The 20,977-nt window shown below is 40.6% G+C and overlaps 1 protein-coding gene across 5 annotated transcripts in view; it reads left to right on the forward strand.

Annotated features, from left to right (window-relative positions):
• Positions 1 to 20,977, forward strand: part of aplp2 (amyloid beta (A4) precursor-like protein 2) — a 100,826-nt gene that overhangs the window by 56,149 nt on the left and 23,700 nt on the right. For 4 of the 5 annotated variants that reach the window (XM_083886008.1, XM_083886011.1, XM_083886009.1 and 1 more), the window contains exons 4-7: positions 14,381 to 14,493; positions 16,258 to 16,493; positions 16,737 to 16,924; positions 18,315 to 18,482. In XM_083886008.1, coding sequence (XP_083742134.1) covers positions 14,381 to 14,493; positions 16,258 to 16,493; positions 16,737 to 16,924; positions 18,315 to 18,482 — 705 coding nt within the window. The remainder of the gene's footprint in view (positions 1 to 14,380; positions 14,494 to 16,257; positions 16,494 to 16,736; positions 16,925 to 18,314; positions 18,483 to 20,977) is intronic. The other variant, XM_083886012.1, reaches the window with a different exon arrangement.

A 20,977-nucleotide genomic window follows, 5' to 3' on the forward strand; every position in this document is an offset into this window, starting at 1 on the left:
CAGCTGAAAACAGCTGTTAACTGGTTCTTTGACCAAAGAGCAAAATGATTATTTTGAATAAAAATCATTCTTTCTAATCTTGTCAATGTCTTGACTATATTTTCTATTCATTTTGCAACTCTTTTGATGAATAAAAGTGTGACTTTTAATAGAACAGACACAACAAAAACTATAAAGGTGACCCCAAACTTTTGAGCGGTAGTGTCTTCCATTTAAAACCCAGACGTTTGCAGCTAGAATAGTCGTTTAAAACATTAACAATGTATGTTTTCGTTGAAAAAAAAGTGCTTTTCCTTCAAAAATAAGGACATTTCTAAGTGACCCCAAACTTTAGTGTACTCCCCGACTCACAGAAACCGAGAACACTCTCGCCGCCGCCGCCGCCTGCAAGGATTGTAATAAAGGAGCAAAAACATTGTAGTCTGTGCTGCAGACCTTCCTCTGTCCAACAGCATCTCTCTGATTGAGTTGTGACGCTCTCCGAGATGAAAAAGCCATTAGCGTTTGCACTGGACTGTGAAATGGGCGACCGTTCAAGAGCATTTTTGGCAAATGTGGAAGAGGAGGCTTTTGGGAAATTCATGGGACGGCAAACACCACAACTGGAGGAAGCCACTCGGCGGCCGAGGGGGGGGGGAGGGAGGAATACAAATGAGCGAGGCTCGGAGAATTCACCCCCAGTGTGCTCTCATCTTCCACCCTGAAGCTGCAGAAGCACCTGATAGCCTCTGTGCTCCTGTCTGCACGGCGAGCGCGTCGCATCAGTCGAACAACAAAAGACCTCTCATCGTGATTCAGCAACAGCGCCGTGACTGTCGTTTCATTCAAAACAAGCCCATTACTGCTGCTGCTGTCGTTTAAAAACAGCTCCATCGCTTGGTTTTGCACATTTTTTTCTCATCGTTGTTAAAAGTATTAAAGAAAAAAGCTGCTCTGCTGAGCCACAAACGACACAGACAGATGGAGGAGAGAGGGAAAAACATAAGGTGTTGGCGAAGAGGAAGCCATTACAAAGGTTTCTACTTCATTATGTAATGGAGCATGTTAGGGGCTTAATTGCAGGACCCGTCTGATTAATCATAAATTATGAGAAATTATGAGATTAAAAGTCATAATTGTGAGACAAAAAGTTGAAATTATGAGATAAAAAATCGAAATTATGAGATAAAAAGTCATGAGACAAAACATTTTAAATTATGAGATAAAAAATCGAAATCATGAAATAAAGTGTCAAAATTATGAGATAAAAAGTCAAAATGATGAGATAAAAATTCAAAATGATGAGATAAAAAGTCGAAATTATGAGATAAAAAGTCACAATTATGAGAACAAATAGAAATTATGAGGAAAAAAAGTTGAAATTATGAGATAAAAAATCATAATTGTGAGATAAAAAGTCATAATTATGAGATAAAAAATCTAAATTATGAGATAAAAAGTCATAATTATGAGACAAAATTGAAATTATGAGATTAAAAATCGAAATTATGAAATAAAATGTCATAATTATGAGATAAAAGATTTACATTATGAGATAAAAAGTCATAATTATGAGACAAAAAAATTAAAATTATGAGATTTAAAATCTAAATTATGAAATAAAATGTCATAATTATGAGATAAAAAGTCGAAATTATGAGATTGAAAAGTTGAAATTATGAGATAATAAATCGAAATTATGAGATTAAAAATCGAAATTAGGAGATAAAATGTCATAATTATGAGATAAAAGTCATAATTATGAGACAAAAAAATTTAAATTATGAGATTAAAAATCGAAATTATGAAATAAAAAGTCGAAATTATGAGATGAAAAAGTCAAAATTATGAGATAAAAAGTCATAATTAGAGCTTCGGAAATGGGCTTTTTATATTATGGTCATTGTATGGCATAATAATCAAAATATAATCAAACTATCTTACATACCGCGTCTTTAAGATAGAATTAAAATCTAAAACGAGCCCATTATTGCTGCTTCCGTCATTTAAAAACAGCTCCATTGCTTGGTTTTGCAAATTTTTTTCTCATCGTTGTTAAAAGTATGAAAGAAAAAAGCCACAAACGAGGAGCTGAGCTAACGCAGACAGATGGAGGAGAGAGGGGGAAACATAAGGTGTTGGCGAAGAGGAGGCAATTACAAAGGTTTCTACTTCATTATGTAATGGAGCATGTTAGGGGCTTAATTGCAGGGCCCGTCTGATCAAATACGCTGCATGATTCCGTCACCTCGCTGTGACTCACCTCACCAGCCTGTAATTTGTCAAGCCGGTACCTAATATTCATCACTGTGCATAAATTATATCAGAATGAAAAAAAGAAGACGAAGAGGAAATGGAGCAAAAGGTTTGAAGGGTGTGATTAAAAAGACCCGACTGGCAGACCATGTCAAGTTAATAGCTTTATATGAATAAGCGCTATGGAGAAACTATAATATTAAAAAAGACAGTGTCTCATCTTTAATGCATTGACTCAGAATACACAGCTCCCAGTTTCCCCGTCCACAAACAACATCCTCCATGATGCAACTATCACTGCATCAAAAATACTCCTTAGCAGACCTATAATTATATTATTTCCCAAACCTGAAAAATTATGACATCCTCAGATGTCTTTTTGTCCAGTAAACCAGGAAACATATTTAGTTTACTGTCACAGAGACACGGTGGCGTAGTGGTTTCTCCTCAGGTTTCCTCGGTCAGGTCGGTCCCTCGTGACGACTCTGGTCAAGCCTCGCATTTTCAGTTGTATCGTGACAATAAAAGATCCTTTCCTTCTTTATATAGGTGCAAAAAAAGATTATATTCACATTTAAAGAGCTGAGATCAGAAAGAAATATTCCCAATTTCATATTATTATTGTCGAAGCAGTTATACAAGTGCAAACTTGTGAAAATCTTGTGCTCGTCAGCTGTTGATGTGATTTGTTTTTGTGTGAAACCATGGCAGAGAAGGCATTGGTGTAAATTGAACACTTTATCATAACCTCTAATGACGTATCATGGTATGGGAGCCCATTTCCACCAGAAAAAAACCCCAAAAACTTAGCCTTGATCATTAAAATATGCAAGTAATTAAGTCGATTTTGAAAATGATGAGATAAAAATGTGACATCATGAGATAAAATGTCATAATTATGAGATAACGTCAATTATGAGATAAAAAGTCAGAATTATCAGATAAAGTCATAATAATGAGATAAAGTCATAATTATGACATAAAAAAGTCAAAATTTTTAGATAAAAAGTCGAAATTTTTAGATAAAAAGTCGAAATTATGAGATAAAAAGTCATAATTATGACATAAAAGTTGAAATTATGAGATAAAAAGTCGAAATTATGAGATAAAAAGTGATTATTATGAGATAAAAGTCATGATTATGAGACAAAAAGTCGAAATTATGAGATAAAAAAATCTAAATGATGAGATAAAAAGTCATAATTATGAGACAAAAAAGTTGAAATTATGAGATTAAAAGTTGAAATTATGAGATAAAAAGTTGAAATTATGAGATAAAAAGTAATATTTATCAGATATTGTCATAATTATGAGATAAAAAGTCAAAATGATGAGATAAAAAGTCGAAATTATGAGATAAAAAGTCGAAATTATGAGATAAAAAGTAATAATTAGAGCTTCCGAAATGGGCTTTCATATTATGGTCATTGTATGGCAAAATAATCAAAATATAATCAAACTATTTCACATACCGCCTCTTTAAGATAGAATTAAAATCTAAAAGTTTCATATGTTGGTAGCTAAACGCAATACTGTCATGATACTCACTCACTTTCTGAATAGTATTAATATAACGACTACAATATATAACAATAATAATCATTATAATAATAAACTTTATTTTTACAGCACCTATCATACAAGGATTGCAGCTCAAAGTGCTTCACAATAAAAGGAAAATTCAAAAGCAAATACAACAATAAAACACAATAAAACAGTAAAACACAACAAGGGGTGGAATGAAAAGTAAAAGTCTGAAGTCACGAGGTTCAAACTCTACTGTTTTAGATTTAAGATAAACTATAAAAATGTGAATAAAACCCAACACAGCGTGGAATAAAGGAGGAAAAGTAGAATGTCAAAGTCATGACAAGGCCATGGGCGGAGTTTTAATAAGTGACATTTAAAGACCTGACACGCTTTGTTCTTCCTGTTGACTCAGCCTGTAGATGGAAGTGTAATCATTGCAGGGCGTGTGTGATATCATCAGATTGTGAAGAAGTCGGATAAACGGACACAAACTCAGACTTGTTTCAGCGAACCGCACCTCTGGCTGTTTGCACTCCGTCACCCGTCCACACGTGAACACGGAGGTCAAAGCTTAACGCAGTGTTGGTTCAGGCTCACGCGCTCAACGCCAGCGCTCTTTCCGTTGTGAAACGCCGAGCGTAGGCGACCTCCTGCTTTGAGTCACGTCTCCTCCGTGTAAATCCTTTCACCGTGTTGTTGGATCACGTTTCCTCCGTCTTTGAAAGGCACAATCTGCGGTGTAAATCTGCCAAAATCAAAGCACAAGAGGGGGGGGAAACTCGATATCCTTGATATTCAATTTCTCCACCCGTGGGGGATTCAAGTCAAGTATTTCATGATTCTGATTAAAGTGACTTTTAAAAAGATCCCATCAATTATTAATGTCTTTTTTTTTTTAAAGATTTATTATAATGTTTGTTGCCAGTTTTTGCTGGGCACGTTAACGCGTTGACACCGCTAACCACCGTTAACCACCGTTAACCGCCTCGGGAAAAAGACGTGTGACGTCATGTTTTTACGTGCCGCGGCACCGGAGTCCAGCCACTGTTTACCGGTAAGCTCCATTAGCTGTGTTAGCTCCTTTAGCGGCGTAAGCCTGCATACAGTCGAACTGGAGCGGTCTGTTTATTAAACGAAAAGAACAGCGCTTCAAATAACCTGAGTCCAGGCATCGTTTACCAGTTAGCTCCGTTAGCTGCGTTAGCCCCTTTAGTGCGCCTACAGTCGAACTGGAGCGGTCTGTTTATGAAACAAAAAGAGCAGCGCTACAAATAACCAGATTCCAGGCACCGTTTACCAGTTAGCTCTTAGCTGCTTTAGTGCCGTTAGTATCATAAGCGCGCCTACAGTCAAACTGGATAGGTCTGTTTATTTAACAAAATGAAAAGAACAGCGCTACAAATAACTGGAGTCCAGGCATCGTTTATCAGTTAGCTGCATTAGCTCCTCTAGCGCCGTTAGTGTGCCTACAGTCAAACTGCGGTCACTTTATTAAACGAAAAGAAGAGCACAACAAATAGTCCAGGCACCGTTTACAAGTTAGCTCCTTTAGCGCTGTTAGCGTGCCTACAGTCGAACTGGAGCGGTCACTTTGTTAAACGAAAAGAACAGCGCAACAAATAACCGGTGTCCATGCACCGTTTACCAGTTAGCTTCATTAGCTGTGTTAGCTCCTTTAGCGCCGTTAGCACAGCCAACAGTCAAACTGAAGCGCTTCATTTATTAAACGAAAAGAACAGCGCTACAAATAACCGGAGTCCAGGCACCGTTTACCAATTAGCTCCGTTAGCTCGCCTACAATTGAACTGGGGCGGTCTGTTTATTAAACGAAAAGAACAGTGAACCTGTGCTCTACTCTCCACATATTTCAATGCAGTGTGTCAGTGTGTTGAGCGGTCGGCTCTAGACTACAGATTAAATCCATCAAGTGCGCTAAACACCAACATGTCATCACAGCACGCTTCCTGTACGTGGAGAGCCCTTGAAACTCGATAGTCGGGATTGTCAACAAGCGCAACTTGTGTATCGGTGCATGATTGTGTGTCAGTGAAGGGTATTATGGGGTGTGTTCCTGTGAACTTCACACACTCCCCTGACGCTTGTACTGCAGCTTCTCTTGGGTGGATGAAGAGTAGGTGGAGGTGGAGAGGAGTCAGCTGTTGATGTGATTATTTTTTTCTGAATTTACTGGCAGAGGCATCTATGTAAATTGAACATGTTATCATAACCTCTAATGACATATCATGGTATGGAAGCCCATTTCCACCAGAAATTATGAGATAAAAAGTTGAAAGGAGATCAAATGTTGAAATTTAGAGATAAAATGTCATAATTATGAGACAAAATTCGAAATTATGAGATAAAAAGTCATGATTATGAGATAATAAGTTGAAATTCTGAGATAATAAGTTGAAATTCTGAGATAAAAAGTTGATATGAGATAAAAAATCGAAATTTGAGATAAAATGTCATAATTATGAGACAAAAATTCGAAATGATGAGATAAAAAGTCATGATTATGAGATAATAAGTTGGAATTCTGAGATAAAAAGTTGAAATTCTGAGATAAAAAGTTGATATGAGATAAAAAGTCGTAATTATGAGATAAAATGTCATAATTATGAGACAAAAATTCGAAATGATGAGATAAAAAGTCATGATTATGAGATAATAAGTTGGAATTCTGAGATAAAAAGTTGAAATTCTGAGATAAAAAGTTGATATGAGATAAAAAGTCGAAATTATGAGATAAAAAGTTGCTATTTTGAGATAAAAAGTCGAAATTATGATAAAAATGGTCATAATTATGAGACAAAAAAAATGAAATGATGGCATAAATAGTCATAATTATGAGATAAAAAAAAATGGGCTTTCATATTATGGTAATTTTATGGCATAATAATCAAAATATAACCAAAATATCTTACATACCGCCTAAAAAAATCTAAAAATTTCATATGAGAGGAGGAGGCCACATGAAACAGACGAGCGTATGCCATCTCTTTCACACACACACACACACACACACCATCCATCACCGACTGCAGTGTGACTGTGTGCATGAAACCCACTCCACTTCACAGTCAAAGCAAACCTAAGACAGTCCGAGTCTTAGAGAGAGCGGTAATGAATCAGTTGGTTTCCTGTGTCCAGGATGTGCAGATTTAAGTTCTCTCTCCATTCTTTGACGTTAAGATCGGAGCAGGAAGTAGAATGACACATCGCGTAAACACAAGCATTCTCTTCTCGCTTTGGTCGCTCAAAGGTAAAAGAGTTTCATGTGGAGAGCAAAACAGTGACAGAAATACATCATCTGCTTTATTCATTCATTCACAGTCACATGCAGATAGCGGTTTATAGAGTTCAGCCAAAAACTGGCTGGTCGTGGAAAAGTATTACTGCAGCTCCATCATCGCGTCCCATTATGAGTTAATGGAAAACTCAGATTCTAACCTGGTTTTTATGCGATTCTACACCAAAATATTATCCTTTGCACGCTGAGGCTAATTCATCACCAGCAAAACTACAAAAAGAAGCAATGTACATTTTATGTGACGATATAAAAAGTTTTATCAGCAAAAATAAGAACAATGTCCATTGTCGGTGGTTTTCACACATGAACTCCAAAATTTAGTAAAACATTGTCTTGGTGAGGACAGATTCAAGGACGAAGATCCGATCTTACTCCGGTCCATGGTTTGGAATTATTTTTTAGTCTGTGTCATTGTTTTCCTCTTTTAGTATTTGAGTGTTTTATTATTTAAAAGTTTGAATGACTTAATACTAAGCTGATTTTAACGGCCTCGACCTTGTTCCATGTTTTAATCGCTTGTTTTTGTATTTATGCAAAATGTGCGTCTCATTTGGGTTAGAACATCCTTGGAAAAGAGATTATTATTACTATTATTATTATTATTATGATGTCCTGGATAAATAAAGGTTGAATTACTGAATTATTGAATTTCAGGAACATCTCCGGACTTATTATTGTATTATTATTAAAATATTGCTCAATGATGCCATAGCTGGTGTAGCTCCTCCTCCTCCTCACGCGCTGTAACAATGTAAAAGCACAGTTTAGCACCTGCTGCTGCCTTTGGTTAGCTCGTTAGCTATGTCTTTGTTCCTAAAAAAAACATTATGTCTCACCTGAATGCAAAAACAACAACAAGAAAAGCCTCATTTAAAATTCCTAAAGATGAGGAAATGAAGTAGAAGAAAGAACAGAAAGCAGATCAGCCTCCTGCTGTGAGGCTGCAGGCGCTGCTGATGGAGACGAGAAGTGTAGCTAGCTAAAGCCGCTCTGTGTTTGTGCTCAGCGTGTCGTTAAACTGTAACCGAAACGTCGCTTATCTACGTGTGTGTTCGATATTCTGTGAACAGCAGCATTTTTATTAATTTACAACTAGCGCTGGGCACGGTGACGGCGTTAACGGTGTCAACGTTAGCGCACGGCGCGGTTCCATGACGACTGACCGGAAAAAGACGCACGTGACGTCATGTTTACGTGACTCTGGATTGTTAAAATGAGTCTCTAAAGTAACGCTAACCTTTAAAAACAGAGGCACACATACGCGGCACACAGGTACGCTGGTTATTTGTAGCGCTGCTCTTTTCGTTTAATAAACAGACCGCTCCAGTTCCACTGTAGGGGCGCTAACTGGCGCTAAAGGAGCTAAAGGGAGCTAACGAAGCTAACTGGTAAACGGTGCCTGGACTCAGATGCTGCGGCACGTGGGTTAGTCTTTATCTGGTCAGTCGTCATGGAAACGTGTCAAGCGATGACGCTGTTAATGCTATTAACGCAGCGTTAGCTTGCCCACAACTTTTTAAGTCACTCAAATTTGGCGAAGACGTGTGGATGATTAATTCATTTTACTGTGTGAGATATTTTTAGTCGCCTCACACGTCCTCTCAGTGCTTGTCTGAAAGCGGCAGTGTAGAGCGCTCCAGTTCGACTGTAGGCGCGCTAACCGGCGCTAAAGGAGCTAACGTGGCTTACCGGTAAACAGTGCCTGGACTCTGGTGCCACGGCACGTAAAGATGACGTCATGCGTGTCTTTTTCCGGTCAGTCGTCATGGAAACGCGCCAAGCGCTGGCGCTGTTGATGCTATTAACGCGGCGTTAGCTTGCCCACGACTTTTTAAGTCACTCAAATTTTGGCGAAAACGTGTGGATGAGTAATTCATTTTACTGTGTGAGATATTTTTTGTAGGTGCGCTAACCGGCGCTAAAGGAGCTAACGCAGCTAACAGAGCTAACTGGTAAACGGTGCCTGGACTCTGGTGCCGGGGCACATAAACATGACGTCACTTGAGTCTTTTTCCGATCAGTTGTCACGGAACGTGCATTAACGATGTTAACCCGCGTTAGCGTGTCCACAACTTTTTAAATCACTCAAATTTGGCGAAAAACGTCCAGGTGAGTAATTAATGTTACTGTGTGAGATATTTTTCAATGGTCCTCTCAGTGCAGAGGGTTAAGGGGGCAGGCGTGAGTGTGAGTGGGGGGTTGTCACAGTGTCTCCTGGGCGGAGATGAGAAGCAGCTGCCGAGTCCTCTGCTATTTCCAGCTCGCTCGGCTCTTTCTTTGCTACCCTCTCATTTTCCAAAACACCGTTTTTCTTCCCTCTGCCTTTTCCTTTGCTCGGCTCGCACAGAATCCTCCTGCAGCCCGGCCTCGGCCCCGAGGTCGTGGCAGTTAGGAGACGGATCCCAGACAACTCATTTTTGCGTGTTTTCCACCCACCCACCCACCCACCCACCTCTCAACCACACTGATCTCACTGTAGACCGTCTGTTTCCGCCTGGATCTCCATCTGTTTTCTCCCGAAGGCCTCGTCACGCTGCGTCAGCCCATCAGCAGTCACCGTCCTTTCTAATCTCCGTTTTTGACCCAAACACACGCACAACCTGAAGCTATTCATAGGGAAACCGCCAGATTCCTTTCAAGTCTTCTGTTTCCTCCCGATGATTTTGCCCTCTTTGTCAGCTCGTTCTATGAATAAAACATGATCGCATCGTATCAAGCCAATGATATCACTGACTCACACAGGAAGAGTCTGAGCTGTTCCCTTTAAAGAGTCGCCGAATGAAACACGATTTTTTTTTTTCCCCCGCGCTGCTATTTTCATAGCATGATTGACAGACGCTGGATGGATTCAGGAGCTCGGGCAGGGCCGGCCCAAGGCATAAGCAAACTAAGCCGCTGCTTAGGGCCCCGTGACCACTAGAGGGCCCCCCGAAATAAATAAAAGTTTGGATTGCTGTAATTTATTTAGAATTTTTATCCCCATTTTTATCAAAGCTTTTTCACAGTATTTACATAGTTGTCAGACGTGATTATTTAACGTTATATTTTATTTAAAAAACATTTTTATTACCTTGTTCCGGGTGCCTCTGTTGATTTACATTATTATTGAAGTATTTGTTTGATATTTATTTGTTTATTTTATTTAATGCTTAATCAAAATCTTCAGTAGTGTATTTTGAATCCCATCCCCCCCCCCCCCCCCCCCAAATTGCACATTTTTAGATTTTCATACCTTAAAGGTGCATTATGCAATAAATCTAAAGCAACTAGCCACAAAATCCTCCTAATATGTCACAGAGACTCAGGAATAATGTTCATATAACATAGTGAACGAACCAACAACAACAGTACAGACAAAATATTTGCGTTAAAACAAATATTTTGCAGACTGCAAATCATGTTTACGTTTTGAAATCATGTTTTGGCATGTGGCGCCACCTACCGCAGTAGAGTCTCAGCTGCCGAGCAACCACGGGTTGCCAGTTAGGTCAGAAAACGAAACCTAAAAGACCTCGGTATTTTGAATTTGAATGTAGTAACCGTTTTTGGCCACATTCTTACATATGGCGCCTCTAATATCTTAATATTTTATTTATGAACCCTTTTGGTTTTATGTATTGATTCTCTGTGTCGCCAGTAGGGGGAGTTGCTGAGTTTGCCAAATATTAAAGGGATGGTTTGGAATTTTGGACATAAGACCTATTTTCCAACTCAGCCGGTGTGATGGAGACGTCTGGAGACGTTTTCAAGAAATTTTATTCAGTTCTTCTAGTTGCCGAGTTCGCTGGTGCTATGGCTAGAGCAAGTCAATGATACAAGTTAGCATGGCATTAGAAACACTCATACCGACTCAACAGTGCACCCGAGGCAAATCGATTGTAACGGCAGACTTTGGATGTACATATCTGTGTTGATAGAATAATATTTGAAACAAAACTAACCTCGCATCACATGAATTTTTGAGGGACTACTTTCTCAGCAGCAGCAGGAATCCGTCCGCCGCTGCCATAGGCTAACAGGAAGTATGACCCGCTGCTGCTGCTGCTGAGACATAAATCCTTCAAATTGCAAGGTTGGTTTTATTTCAAACATTATTCTATCAACACAGATATGTACATCGATAGTCTGCCGTTACAATTTATTTGCCTCGGGTGCACTGTGGAGTCGGTATGAGTGTTTCTAATCCCATGCTAACGTGTACCATTGACTTGCGCTAGCCATAGCACCAGCGAACTCGGCAACTAGAAGAACTGAATGAAATTTCTTGAAAACGTCTCCAGACGTCTCCATCACACCGGCTGAATTGGAAAATAGGTCTTATGTCTAAAATTCCAAACTATCCCTTTAATTGAAAGCTTTTTCTGTAAGTTTGCAAATCTGGTGTCGACTACTTATTCTACTACTTGTGACAGTAGTAGAATAAGTAGAATACCTTTATATATAGTAGGTGTGTGAATGATCAATAATGATTATTATTGGCAGTAACACAGGGACCCAAAATCAAATTTTGCTCAGGGCCCCACGGAGGCTTGGGCCGGCCCTGGGCTCTGGGCAGATGTCAGAGTGTCACATCCTTCTGTTTCTGACTGTAATAGAATTACAGAGAACTTTAATGGACCAGGCAGCCATGAATTATTGAACCAGGCCCTTTTTTTTTTTTCCCCTCTTCATCTCATCAGCTTTTCCTTTTTAAGTCGCAGCAGGTGATTTATTGTTTTAGACTGTGGCATTTTTTTTTTTTTTTTTAATCCTCAGTTCCAGTGGCCGGAGGCTTTATTTTTTCCAGGTTGTCTTTTGTGAACATGATAGCTCAGGAATGCCTTGAGGGGATTACTTCAAATTCAGTACAGTCGAGGATGAACTGGTTGGGTTTAAGTAGTGGTGGGAGGTCAGACGTCGAGATCACCGTGACTTCGCAAATCACAAAGGTTGATTTTGACGTTTGCGTTATGATGTGAATGCAACGTCTCAGAATTACCTTGAAGGGAAAATAATTAAGATGTGACTCAAACATTCACTTGTTTGAGTGGTTTTCAAAAGTCCAGGTCATGGCGACACCGTGTTTTTACAGCCGCAGAAATATTCACTTCTGCCCACATGATTGGAATTCAGTCAAAGGTTAAGCCCTTTGTGCTAATGGGAATGTGTTTTATATGAATAATAATCAAAGACTGTCCTTTCAAAATGCAGTTTTTATTTATTTGTTGTCACTCAAAGGGGTAAATGACATACAAGAAACGTATAAAATCGATGAAACACAGTAAACAAGGACGCAGGACGACGCGACGCGACACAAACCGATCAAAAGTGCCAGTATTGTCGATAAAGTGGGAGCAAGATTTGTGCGAAGATCCATATCTGTTAGTTCTGGCTCTGGGGAGCGAGCAAAGATCTCTGTCCAGATGAAAAAAAGGAGGGTAATGATGTAGAAGATAGTTGATCACAACCGTACAGGACGGACAAAACAATTTGTGTGAGCGAGAGCTGCTGCACACCACCGACACTACTGATTTTTTTGTCTATTCCATTAAAAGTCACACTTTTATTCATCAAAAGAGTTGCAAAATAAATAGAAAATATAGTCAAGACATTGACAAGGTTAGAAATGATGATTGTGCCATTTTGTCAAAGAACCAGCCAAGCTGTTTTCAGCTGTGCTCCTATCATAGCACAGGGGTTTTCAAGGGTTTTCTAATCATCCAATAGCCTTCTAACGCCATTAGCAAACACAATGTACCATTAGAACACTGGAAATGGGCCTCTCACCTACATAGTCCATTAAAAACTAGACGTTTGCAGCTAGAATATTCATTTACCACATTAACAATTTTCACAGTGTGCTTTCCTTCAAAAATAAGGACATTTCTGAAAGGGATGTGAATCTTTGCGTGGCTCACAATTCGATTCAAAATCGATTCTCGATTCAAAATTGATACAATGCATAGTGCGTTAAAGGCGCCATATGTAAGAATGTGGCCAAAAACAGTTACTACACTCAAATTCAAAATATCAAGGTCTTTTAGGTTTCGTTTTCTGACGTAACTGGCAACCCGTGGTTGCTCGACAGCTGAGACTCTACTATCTGCAATGATTGGTAGACGGCGGTAGGTTGCGCCACATGACGCCAAACATGATTTCAAAACATAAACATGATTTGTGGTCCGCAAAGGTTTTTATATTTTTTTATGTGAATATTTTGTCTGTACTGTTGTTGTTGGTGAGTTCAGTTTGTTATATGAACATTATTCCTGAGTCTCTGTGACATATTAGGAGGATTTTATGGCCAGTTGCTTTAGATTTATTACATAATGCACCTTTAAGGCAAATTATGGCATCAAAACAATACAGTTTGTATAAGATAATGTGATAATGTGATCACACAACAGCAAACTTAAAGGAACACTGTGTAGTATTTATGGGTTTATATAACCCAAAATCCACTTTTTTATACATATTATGTGCTCCTGCATTGTCTGGTCGCTGTATAATAGTTTTTGTTTCATTTTCGTAGTGTTTCAAAAAGTCATGTTAAATAACATGACCGCGGACCGCGGTTGCATAGCCACTGTTAGCAGCGAGACGCCATGTTTCTACCGGAGCCTGTAAGGACAAACGCGAGAGAACAAATCAAGCGTCTCTTTACTTGTAGCGGAAGTCCCGCCGCCACTCTCTCCGCTTCGTCTGCTACGACGGCGGTAGCTCACCCTCTCCCTCTCCCTCGCCTCACGAACCTCATCTGCTGACACGGAGAAAGACGACGAGGACGACATTTGACCAGCTGAGGATACCGTAGCGCTCAGGAGGGGGTGAGCAGAGGAGCAGTTCTTTGTTGTAAATTTCAGCCTCTCCTCTAGATGGCACTATAAACTACTTACTTCACCTTTAAGACAAAAGTTAACATTTATTAATTCAAAACACAATAAAAACTAACTTACTGTACAACAAAAATAAGTTGCATAAATAAAAGCTTAGGCTAGCTGCCTTTTCCTCCCAGAAGTTACACAAATAAACTGTACACAAAGAACACAAACTGGTGTTCTGTGTGGTTTTTCAAAATATAAACTTATTTTTAAATTTCTAAATTAAATTTTTTTAAATCGATTTTTGAAGTTTATGAATCGATTCAAAATCGTGGATGGAATCGCGATTCCTATGTGAATCGATTTTTCTTTTTCCCTACCCCTAATTACCCCTAAGTGACCCCAAACTTTTGAACGGCAGTGTATAATCTTCCTGGTTTTCTAGGCCTTTCTTGACGAACTAACTCAATAATCGGCGCGTTTTGCTTTGTTTTTTCCGCAGTGGGAGAGTTCGTGAGCGACGTCCTCCTGGTTCCGGAGAAGTGCAAGTTCTTCCACAAGGAGCGCATGGACATGTGCGTCAGCCACCAGCAGTGGCACGGCGTGGCCAAAGAGGTGAGGAAGGGATTAGTTCAGAGGAAGCCGTGGGAGGAAGCAGGAGGAACGCAACGCAGTGGAAAAGAAAATGTCCTGTGTGGCATCCGCTTAATGCATCCGCTTAATATTAAAAAACAACAAAAAAAAAAAAAAATTCCCATCCTCTTTTGTCTCACTGTTCACATTGGTAGTTTACATGTCGTTCCTCTTTCCACCTGTCTGTGCGAGTCTCGGCGGCCCTCTGATCACAGCCTGTCTTTGGAGCGCTCGCATTTCAGCTCCTAATCAGATTAGTGTTGTGCCTCTAATGCGGGCTAATTCCCCCCGGGGCAGCAACAGAGAGAGACCCTGGGGGCCACTCCAACCATGACAGTAAGAGCAGCAGCTCAATAAGCCTGTCGAGCCTCTTCTGTTTGTGTCGCTGCCTCGTGATTCCGGAGACGCACTCGTTCCCCGACATCTATTACGCTCACATCTGCAGCCTGAAAATGGACTGAGCCTCACGCGATCATAGAGTTTGAAGCCAAATTAAATCACTCAAACGTTATTGGAGGAGGAAAACATTCATATATATATATATATATATATATATAAATAAAATACCCCTTTAGCAACTGCAGCAGAGACATTCTTAAGCAGAGTGGCTCAGCTAATCCTCAACAGCTCTAGTGGATTTTCCAGCAGCAATTAGTCAGACTGAAGTTGCACTTGTTAGCTCCTGGCTACAACATGAAACACAGCAGGCTCGTTGAAAAAGTAGCACGTCGCTTAAAGGACGACGCAACCTTCAGGGAGTTTTGGCCCCATTAATCATTCCCAGCACAGTATGTGACTGGAAAGCCAACGACAGCACATGCAAACATACGACATGTATGTAGTTTGTGGGTGATCTGTTATCGTGAGGTGTTTTTGAGTTTCTTAACAGAATAATAATAATAATGGTGGTAACACGAACACGTGATAACAATGGATGAGGATGAATTTCAAGATTATAACATTCTGATTCCCACACATGAAAATCAGGAAATGATCCATTTGCCCTGATGCACTTTGACAGTGAGCTGACTTTCTTCAAAAAAATAAAAAAGTATCTCGGAATGACTTGAAATTTACCATCATAATAGTCGGCATCGCCCTGAACAAGGATGCGTTGAAAATATTTGCAAACCTCTTAAGGAATAATTTTAATGAATTTTTTAAATTCAGGAAATGATCCATTTGCCCTGATGCACTTTGACAGAGAGCTGACTTTCTTCATAAAAATAAAAAGTATCTTGGAATGACTTGAAATTTACCATCATAGTAGTCGGCATCGCCCTGAACAAGGGTCTGTCGAAAATATTTGCAAACCTCTAAAGGAATAATTTTAATGAATTTTTGAAATTCAGGAAATGATCCATTTAACCAAGTAATAGATTCTTATGGAATATTGTCTTAATCTGCTTCACTCTTGGCCTTTTGAGGTTTATAAATGTGATGGTCTTGAGAAACACATGCTTTGGGATTTGTCAAGCAGTAAAATAACAGGGGGGAAATTTGGGTTAAGAAGGATTTCCTGGTAGATTTAGCTGTCCAAAAAAAAAGAAAAGTCTGACTCTGCGTTCAAACCATATGACGTATTTTAACTTTTTCCTTCCTCTGTGACTCGCTCGTCCATCCGTAGCGCTGTGACCTTGCCTTGATTAATAAATGTTAAACACATATCATTCTGTCAAGGCTGAAGTCGGTGGCCTCAGAGTGGACGATTTCATCCCCTTTGCTCTCCTTCTCTGCCCCTGTCAGGCTTGTGCCAAGAGCTCCATGGTGCTGCACACCTACGGCATGCTGCTGCCCTGCGGCATCGACAAGTTCCACGGCACGGAGTACGTGTGCTGCCCGTCCTCTCGCGCCGAGGACTCCGCCCCGCCTTCCCTGCCCTCGCAGGAGGACGACGAAGAGGAGGAGATAGAGGATGAGGAGATTGACGACCTGGACGAGGAGGAGGAGGAGGAGGAGGAGGAGGACGCTGTGGAGAAAAGGTGGGCAGATGTTAAATCGGAGGACGGTGCCCGAGTCGGACGATCGTGGCATGGCCGTGAAATATGGCCGCCTTAATATCCGCTCTCTTGTGAAGGGCAGGTATTACGGGGGCCATCTGGATGAATTAGAGTGTGTGGCATTGACCTACGGCAGCTGCTCTGGCTGGTTTGATAAATCACTCTTCTTCCCCGGTGTCCACCCCTTCACTCATTCATCTCTCCCTCCCACCCTCCCTCCCTCAGCGAAACACCGACCGAGGAGCAGCCCACGCAGAAGGAAGAGCCACTGGACGAGGATGAAGATGAAGATGAGGAGGAGGATGAGGAGGAGTACCACTACGTCTACGACGACGAGGAGGCGGATAAGGAGGAGGAGGACGAGAAGAAGGAGAGCAGCAGGATGTCGGAGAGCCAAGACGAGGAAGTGAAAGGTTTGTCGTGATTTGTTTTGAATATAATCACACATTTACATCGAAATCACCGTCAATTTATCGTGTTCAAGGGTATTTCAGAAAGTTCTTGGCCACGAAATGTCGTCATTTTCAACATCGATGCACTACGTGGTAGAAGGTCACCCAGGAGCTGCTGAGATGGTCAAAGTTACTGCAGTTTTCAATGAAGCCTAACAATCAAAAACACAGCACACCTACAAATCCTAACCCTTTAAGGAGACATATTATGCAAAATCAACGTTTTAATCATTTTAATACTTTAATATTTTGGACTCTGGAGGCCCAATGAGTAGGCAAAGTGTGAAAAAAGATGACTCAGTCATGTTTTTTGTGGTTCGCCTCAGTCTAAGTACAGGAGATAAAACACGTAATGTTGACTTCCGCGCTCATTGCTACGTTGCAATGCGCTAAATTCCTGGAATTGTTGTCTCGCGGAGTTCCGATTTGTCCCTAAAAAAACGCGAGAGTGCAGGCAAGGGCAATAGTATCCGATAAGTGTTCTGTTCTTGGCTGCACAGTGCAGCACAGAGTTCTACACAAACAGAGGATTTACGTTTTTATATATGACAGCAATGTGTCGGCTAGAGTCGGCAAATGATGGCTTTTCCAAACGCTGTCAGCTGACGTAGTTTCCTGTGTCTCATTTGCATATTTAAAGAGACAGGCGCTCAAAATCGAGCGTTCTGAACAGGGCTGCTTTGGCAGAGTGATTGAACTGCTGTGGTGCTTCATCCTTAAGGTATTTTGACCAAATCATGTCACTGACATGTTCATTATGACACCAGGGAACTAGGTTCACTTGCAGGAATAGGGTATAATATGAGTCCTTTAACTGATTCAGGAGCTTTTTCTTGCACAATGGACAAAGACCACTTAGAGTGGTCCCCCGAGTATCAAAACATGCGTTGAGAGTGCTCACCGTGAACATGACTGCAGACGTGTGCCGTGTCTTTATAGAAAAGAACGTATGTGACCTGTCACCTTCTTGTCCATTTTTTTTTTGCAAGGTCGCCACTTGTAAAGGAATGTTTTTTTGTGCACAGTTGAATAGACGGTGTGAAGTGAAGGCTGAGAACTTTTTGAAGTACCCTTATCTGCATTAGCATTTACCCTTTCATTCATGTTGCATCAGACTCCGCTTTGTTATGAGTACAAGGACGAACCCTTTTCCCTCTTTTTTTGTGGCTGAATCCTTCCCTCAGCAGTTGCTCCTTTATTACGATGCTCTGTTTAACTCTTCGTCCTCAGATGTAGCCGTGGTTACGTAGCGTTTGACAGTAGTAGTAGTAGCAGTTTGTCGTCCTAGAGACTAGAATGAAGTGATGCCCAAAAGCGTGGCCACATGATCTAACCAGCTGTCCCCTGACAGCGGTGTGCGCCCTGGAGGCCGAGACCGGCCCCTGCCGTGCCTCCATGCCCCGCTGGCACTTCGACATGAGCCAGCGCAGGTGCGTGCGCTTCATATACGGGGGCTGCGCCGGCAACCGCAACAATTTCGACTCAGAGGAATACTGCATGGCCGTGTGCAAGCGCCTGAGTAAGTTGTCATGTGACGAGAGGCGGCCGTTTTGACCACGGCACCTCCTCGCTCTGTCCTCTCTGTATCTGTTTGTGTCTCTGCTGAAAGCTGCTTTTTGGACAAAAAAATGTAGGTTTAGTTGTGCTCCCACTCCCAATCGTAACACCTCAGCTGCTGTTACCACATCGCCCCCCCCCCACTGCAACAATCTCTATCTGTTTAATTACTATTATTCCACTATCAACCAATCGCTATTTTTCACGACATGATGTCCAACTTATTTGTTTAATTTCATTATTTTGGCTAAAATTTCACACGGTTTCCTCGTGCCACAGAATTAATATTCAGTTATCGTTGCCAATCCAATTAAAAAAACAACAACAAAGGAAAGTTATCGCTGAAGAACAACAACATAAACAATTGTAGATTAATTTAATTTTGAAGGTTCCAAATATTGTGTGTAAAACAAGAAAAAATATATATATATATGTATAAAAAATTATTTATTAATTTTGTTAGAATTCAGTCTTAAGGGCTGTATTTATTATTTTACTTTAAGAGATAGAATATCTGTTGACAGAATAAAAACGTGAAAACTTCCCACACAAAAAACAACACTTCCAAAAATATAAGACTTTCAGTTTCCCTCCTTTGTGTTCGTCTGTGTGTGCCGCTGACTTCAAACACACTTTCTTCCGTTTGTCCTCGTTTGCTTCCCATTGTTTTCCTCCTGCCGTTTCATTTATCTGCCTGTGCACAACCTGTCCGTCCACCACTACTTTTGTTAAAATCCCAGCATTATGTCGGCAAGCATCTCCATTTTTCTTATTTTTTCTCTCCTTCAGTTCGAACACAGTTCATTGCCGTGACCGATTGGATTTTCCTTTTTTGCCCTATAACATGAAACGATTTGCAGGGAGCTGAAGGGGGAAATATGTTAATCCGTTCGTGTGTCCTGTTTTTGAAGGCGTGGGGGGGGGGGAGTGAAACGTCCTGTTTTTGTTGCGAGCCCGGTAGCGTGTTTGTTGTTTTTTGCGAGCTGCAGTGCTGTGTGTGTCCTCGATGACCCAGCTGTCAAACACTGAGATATTTCCATTAGTGTTGGAGACGCGGCCTGTCAGCTGAAAGCCGACGAGGATGATGGAGAGAATTGAAGAGGAAAGACTGTCAGATTCTGTTAAGTTTATCCGAATTACAGCAGTTTGGAGAGAACCCAGGGAAAAGGAGTGCTTCTGCGAGGATTTCTGTCCAACTTCACTTCCACTCTCAACCCTTTATCTCTCCCTGTTGTCCTAAGTCATCCGTCCATCTTGGGGCCAATTCCAAATCCTATCTTAACCCTCAATCTTAACCCTCAATCTCAACCCTAATCTTAACTGGCCCTCAAAACCAAGTGTTGAGGGTTATTTTGTCACAAATGGGACACCCCTTAAATGCAGATACGTCTTCAGACTGTAGGGGGCAGAATAATGCGAAAGCTGCGTCCAGTCTGTCAACTCCAAAAAAGAAGAAGAACACATTTACGTCAGGATTATTTATTACGATCCGTTTGTCAGTCAAGTTATTAGGTTGTCAGTTAGTTATAAGATGATACTCATACAAATACCACAACCACGGACATATTCAGCTGACAGTTACCACACACCACGGCTTATTGAAAAGTAAACCATAGCAAACGATCCTGTGTGCGCGCCGGCCGGCTATTGACAAAAGATCGTAAACTAAACATAAATGTTACGCAACAATGACGTCAGTAATCCATCCATCCTAAACTGAGATAATACAATGGTTTTCATCATTTTTATATCTCTATTAACAAAGAAAATACTTAATTCATAGCGTACTCGCTTCGCTGCTTTCGGCGCTATCTTTGTTATGGTAAAACACGCAATGCATTCTGGGTAGCCCTTGCTCGAAAGGGTGGTCTCGGAAAATCTCAATATTGAGGGCGATACAGCCCTTAAACTTGTCCCTCAACTAAATTTTTCTGAGAATCGAGACTGCACTTGCACTAGAACATTGGTTCTCAAAGTGCGGCCCGGGGGCCAATGTGCGGCCCGCAGAAACATTTCTGGCGGCCCGCAATAAATTACAGTTGATTGTTTTAATCCAGGAGATACTAAGCTTGTTAAATGTTTATTGGACATTACTGGACACAGATCAATAAGTGTAAACAAAAATACTGGGTATTTACCTGGTTTCTATATGGTGAATTTTAGTGTATTATTGGGTTATAAGCTGGTTATAAGCAGGTAGCTACAGCCCCCAATTACTAGCTATTTACCCAGTAAATATATGGTAACAGAAATGTGTTACTTGGTATTAACCTGTAATAAGAAGGTAAGAACAATGGCCAAAATACTGGGTAATTACCCAGTAAATTATAAAGCGTTATTATATTAATGTATAATAAGAACTGCTGGTCATTAAAATGAGTACAAATGGGATTTATTTCTGTTTTTTTTACCTTTGGCGGCCCTCAGTCCAATGTTGGGTTCCTAAATTGGCCCTCA

Source organism: Microchirus variegatus (assembly GCF_963457635.1).
Source record: "Microchirus variegatus genome assembly, chromosome: 3".
NCBI classification, from domain to species: Eukaryota; Metazoa; Chordata; class Actinopteri; order Pleuronectiformes; family Soleidae; genus Microchirus; species Microchirus variegatus.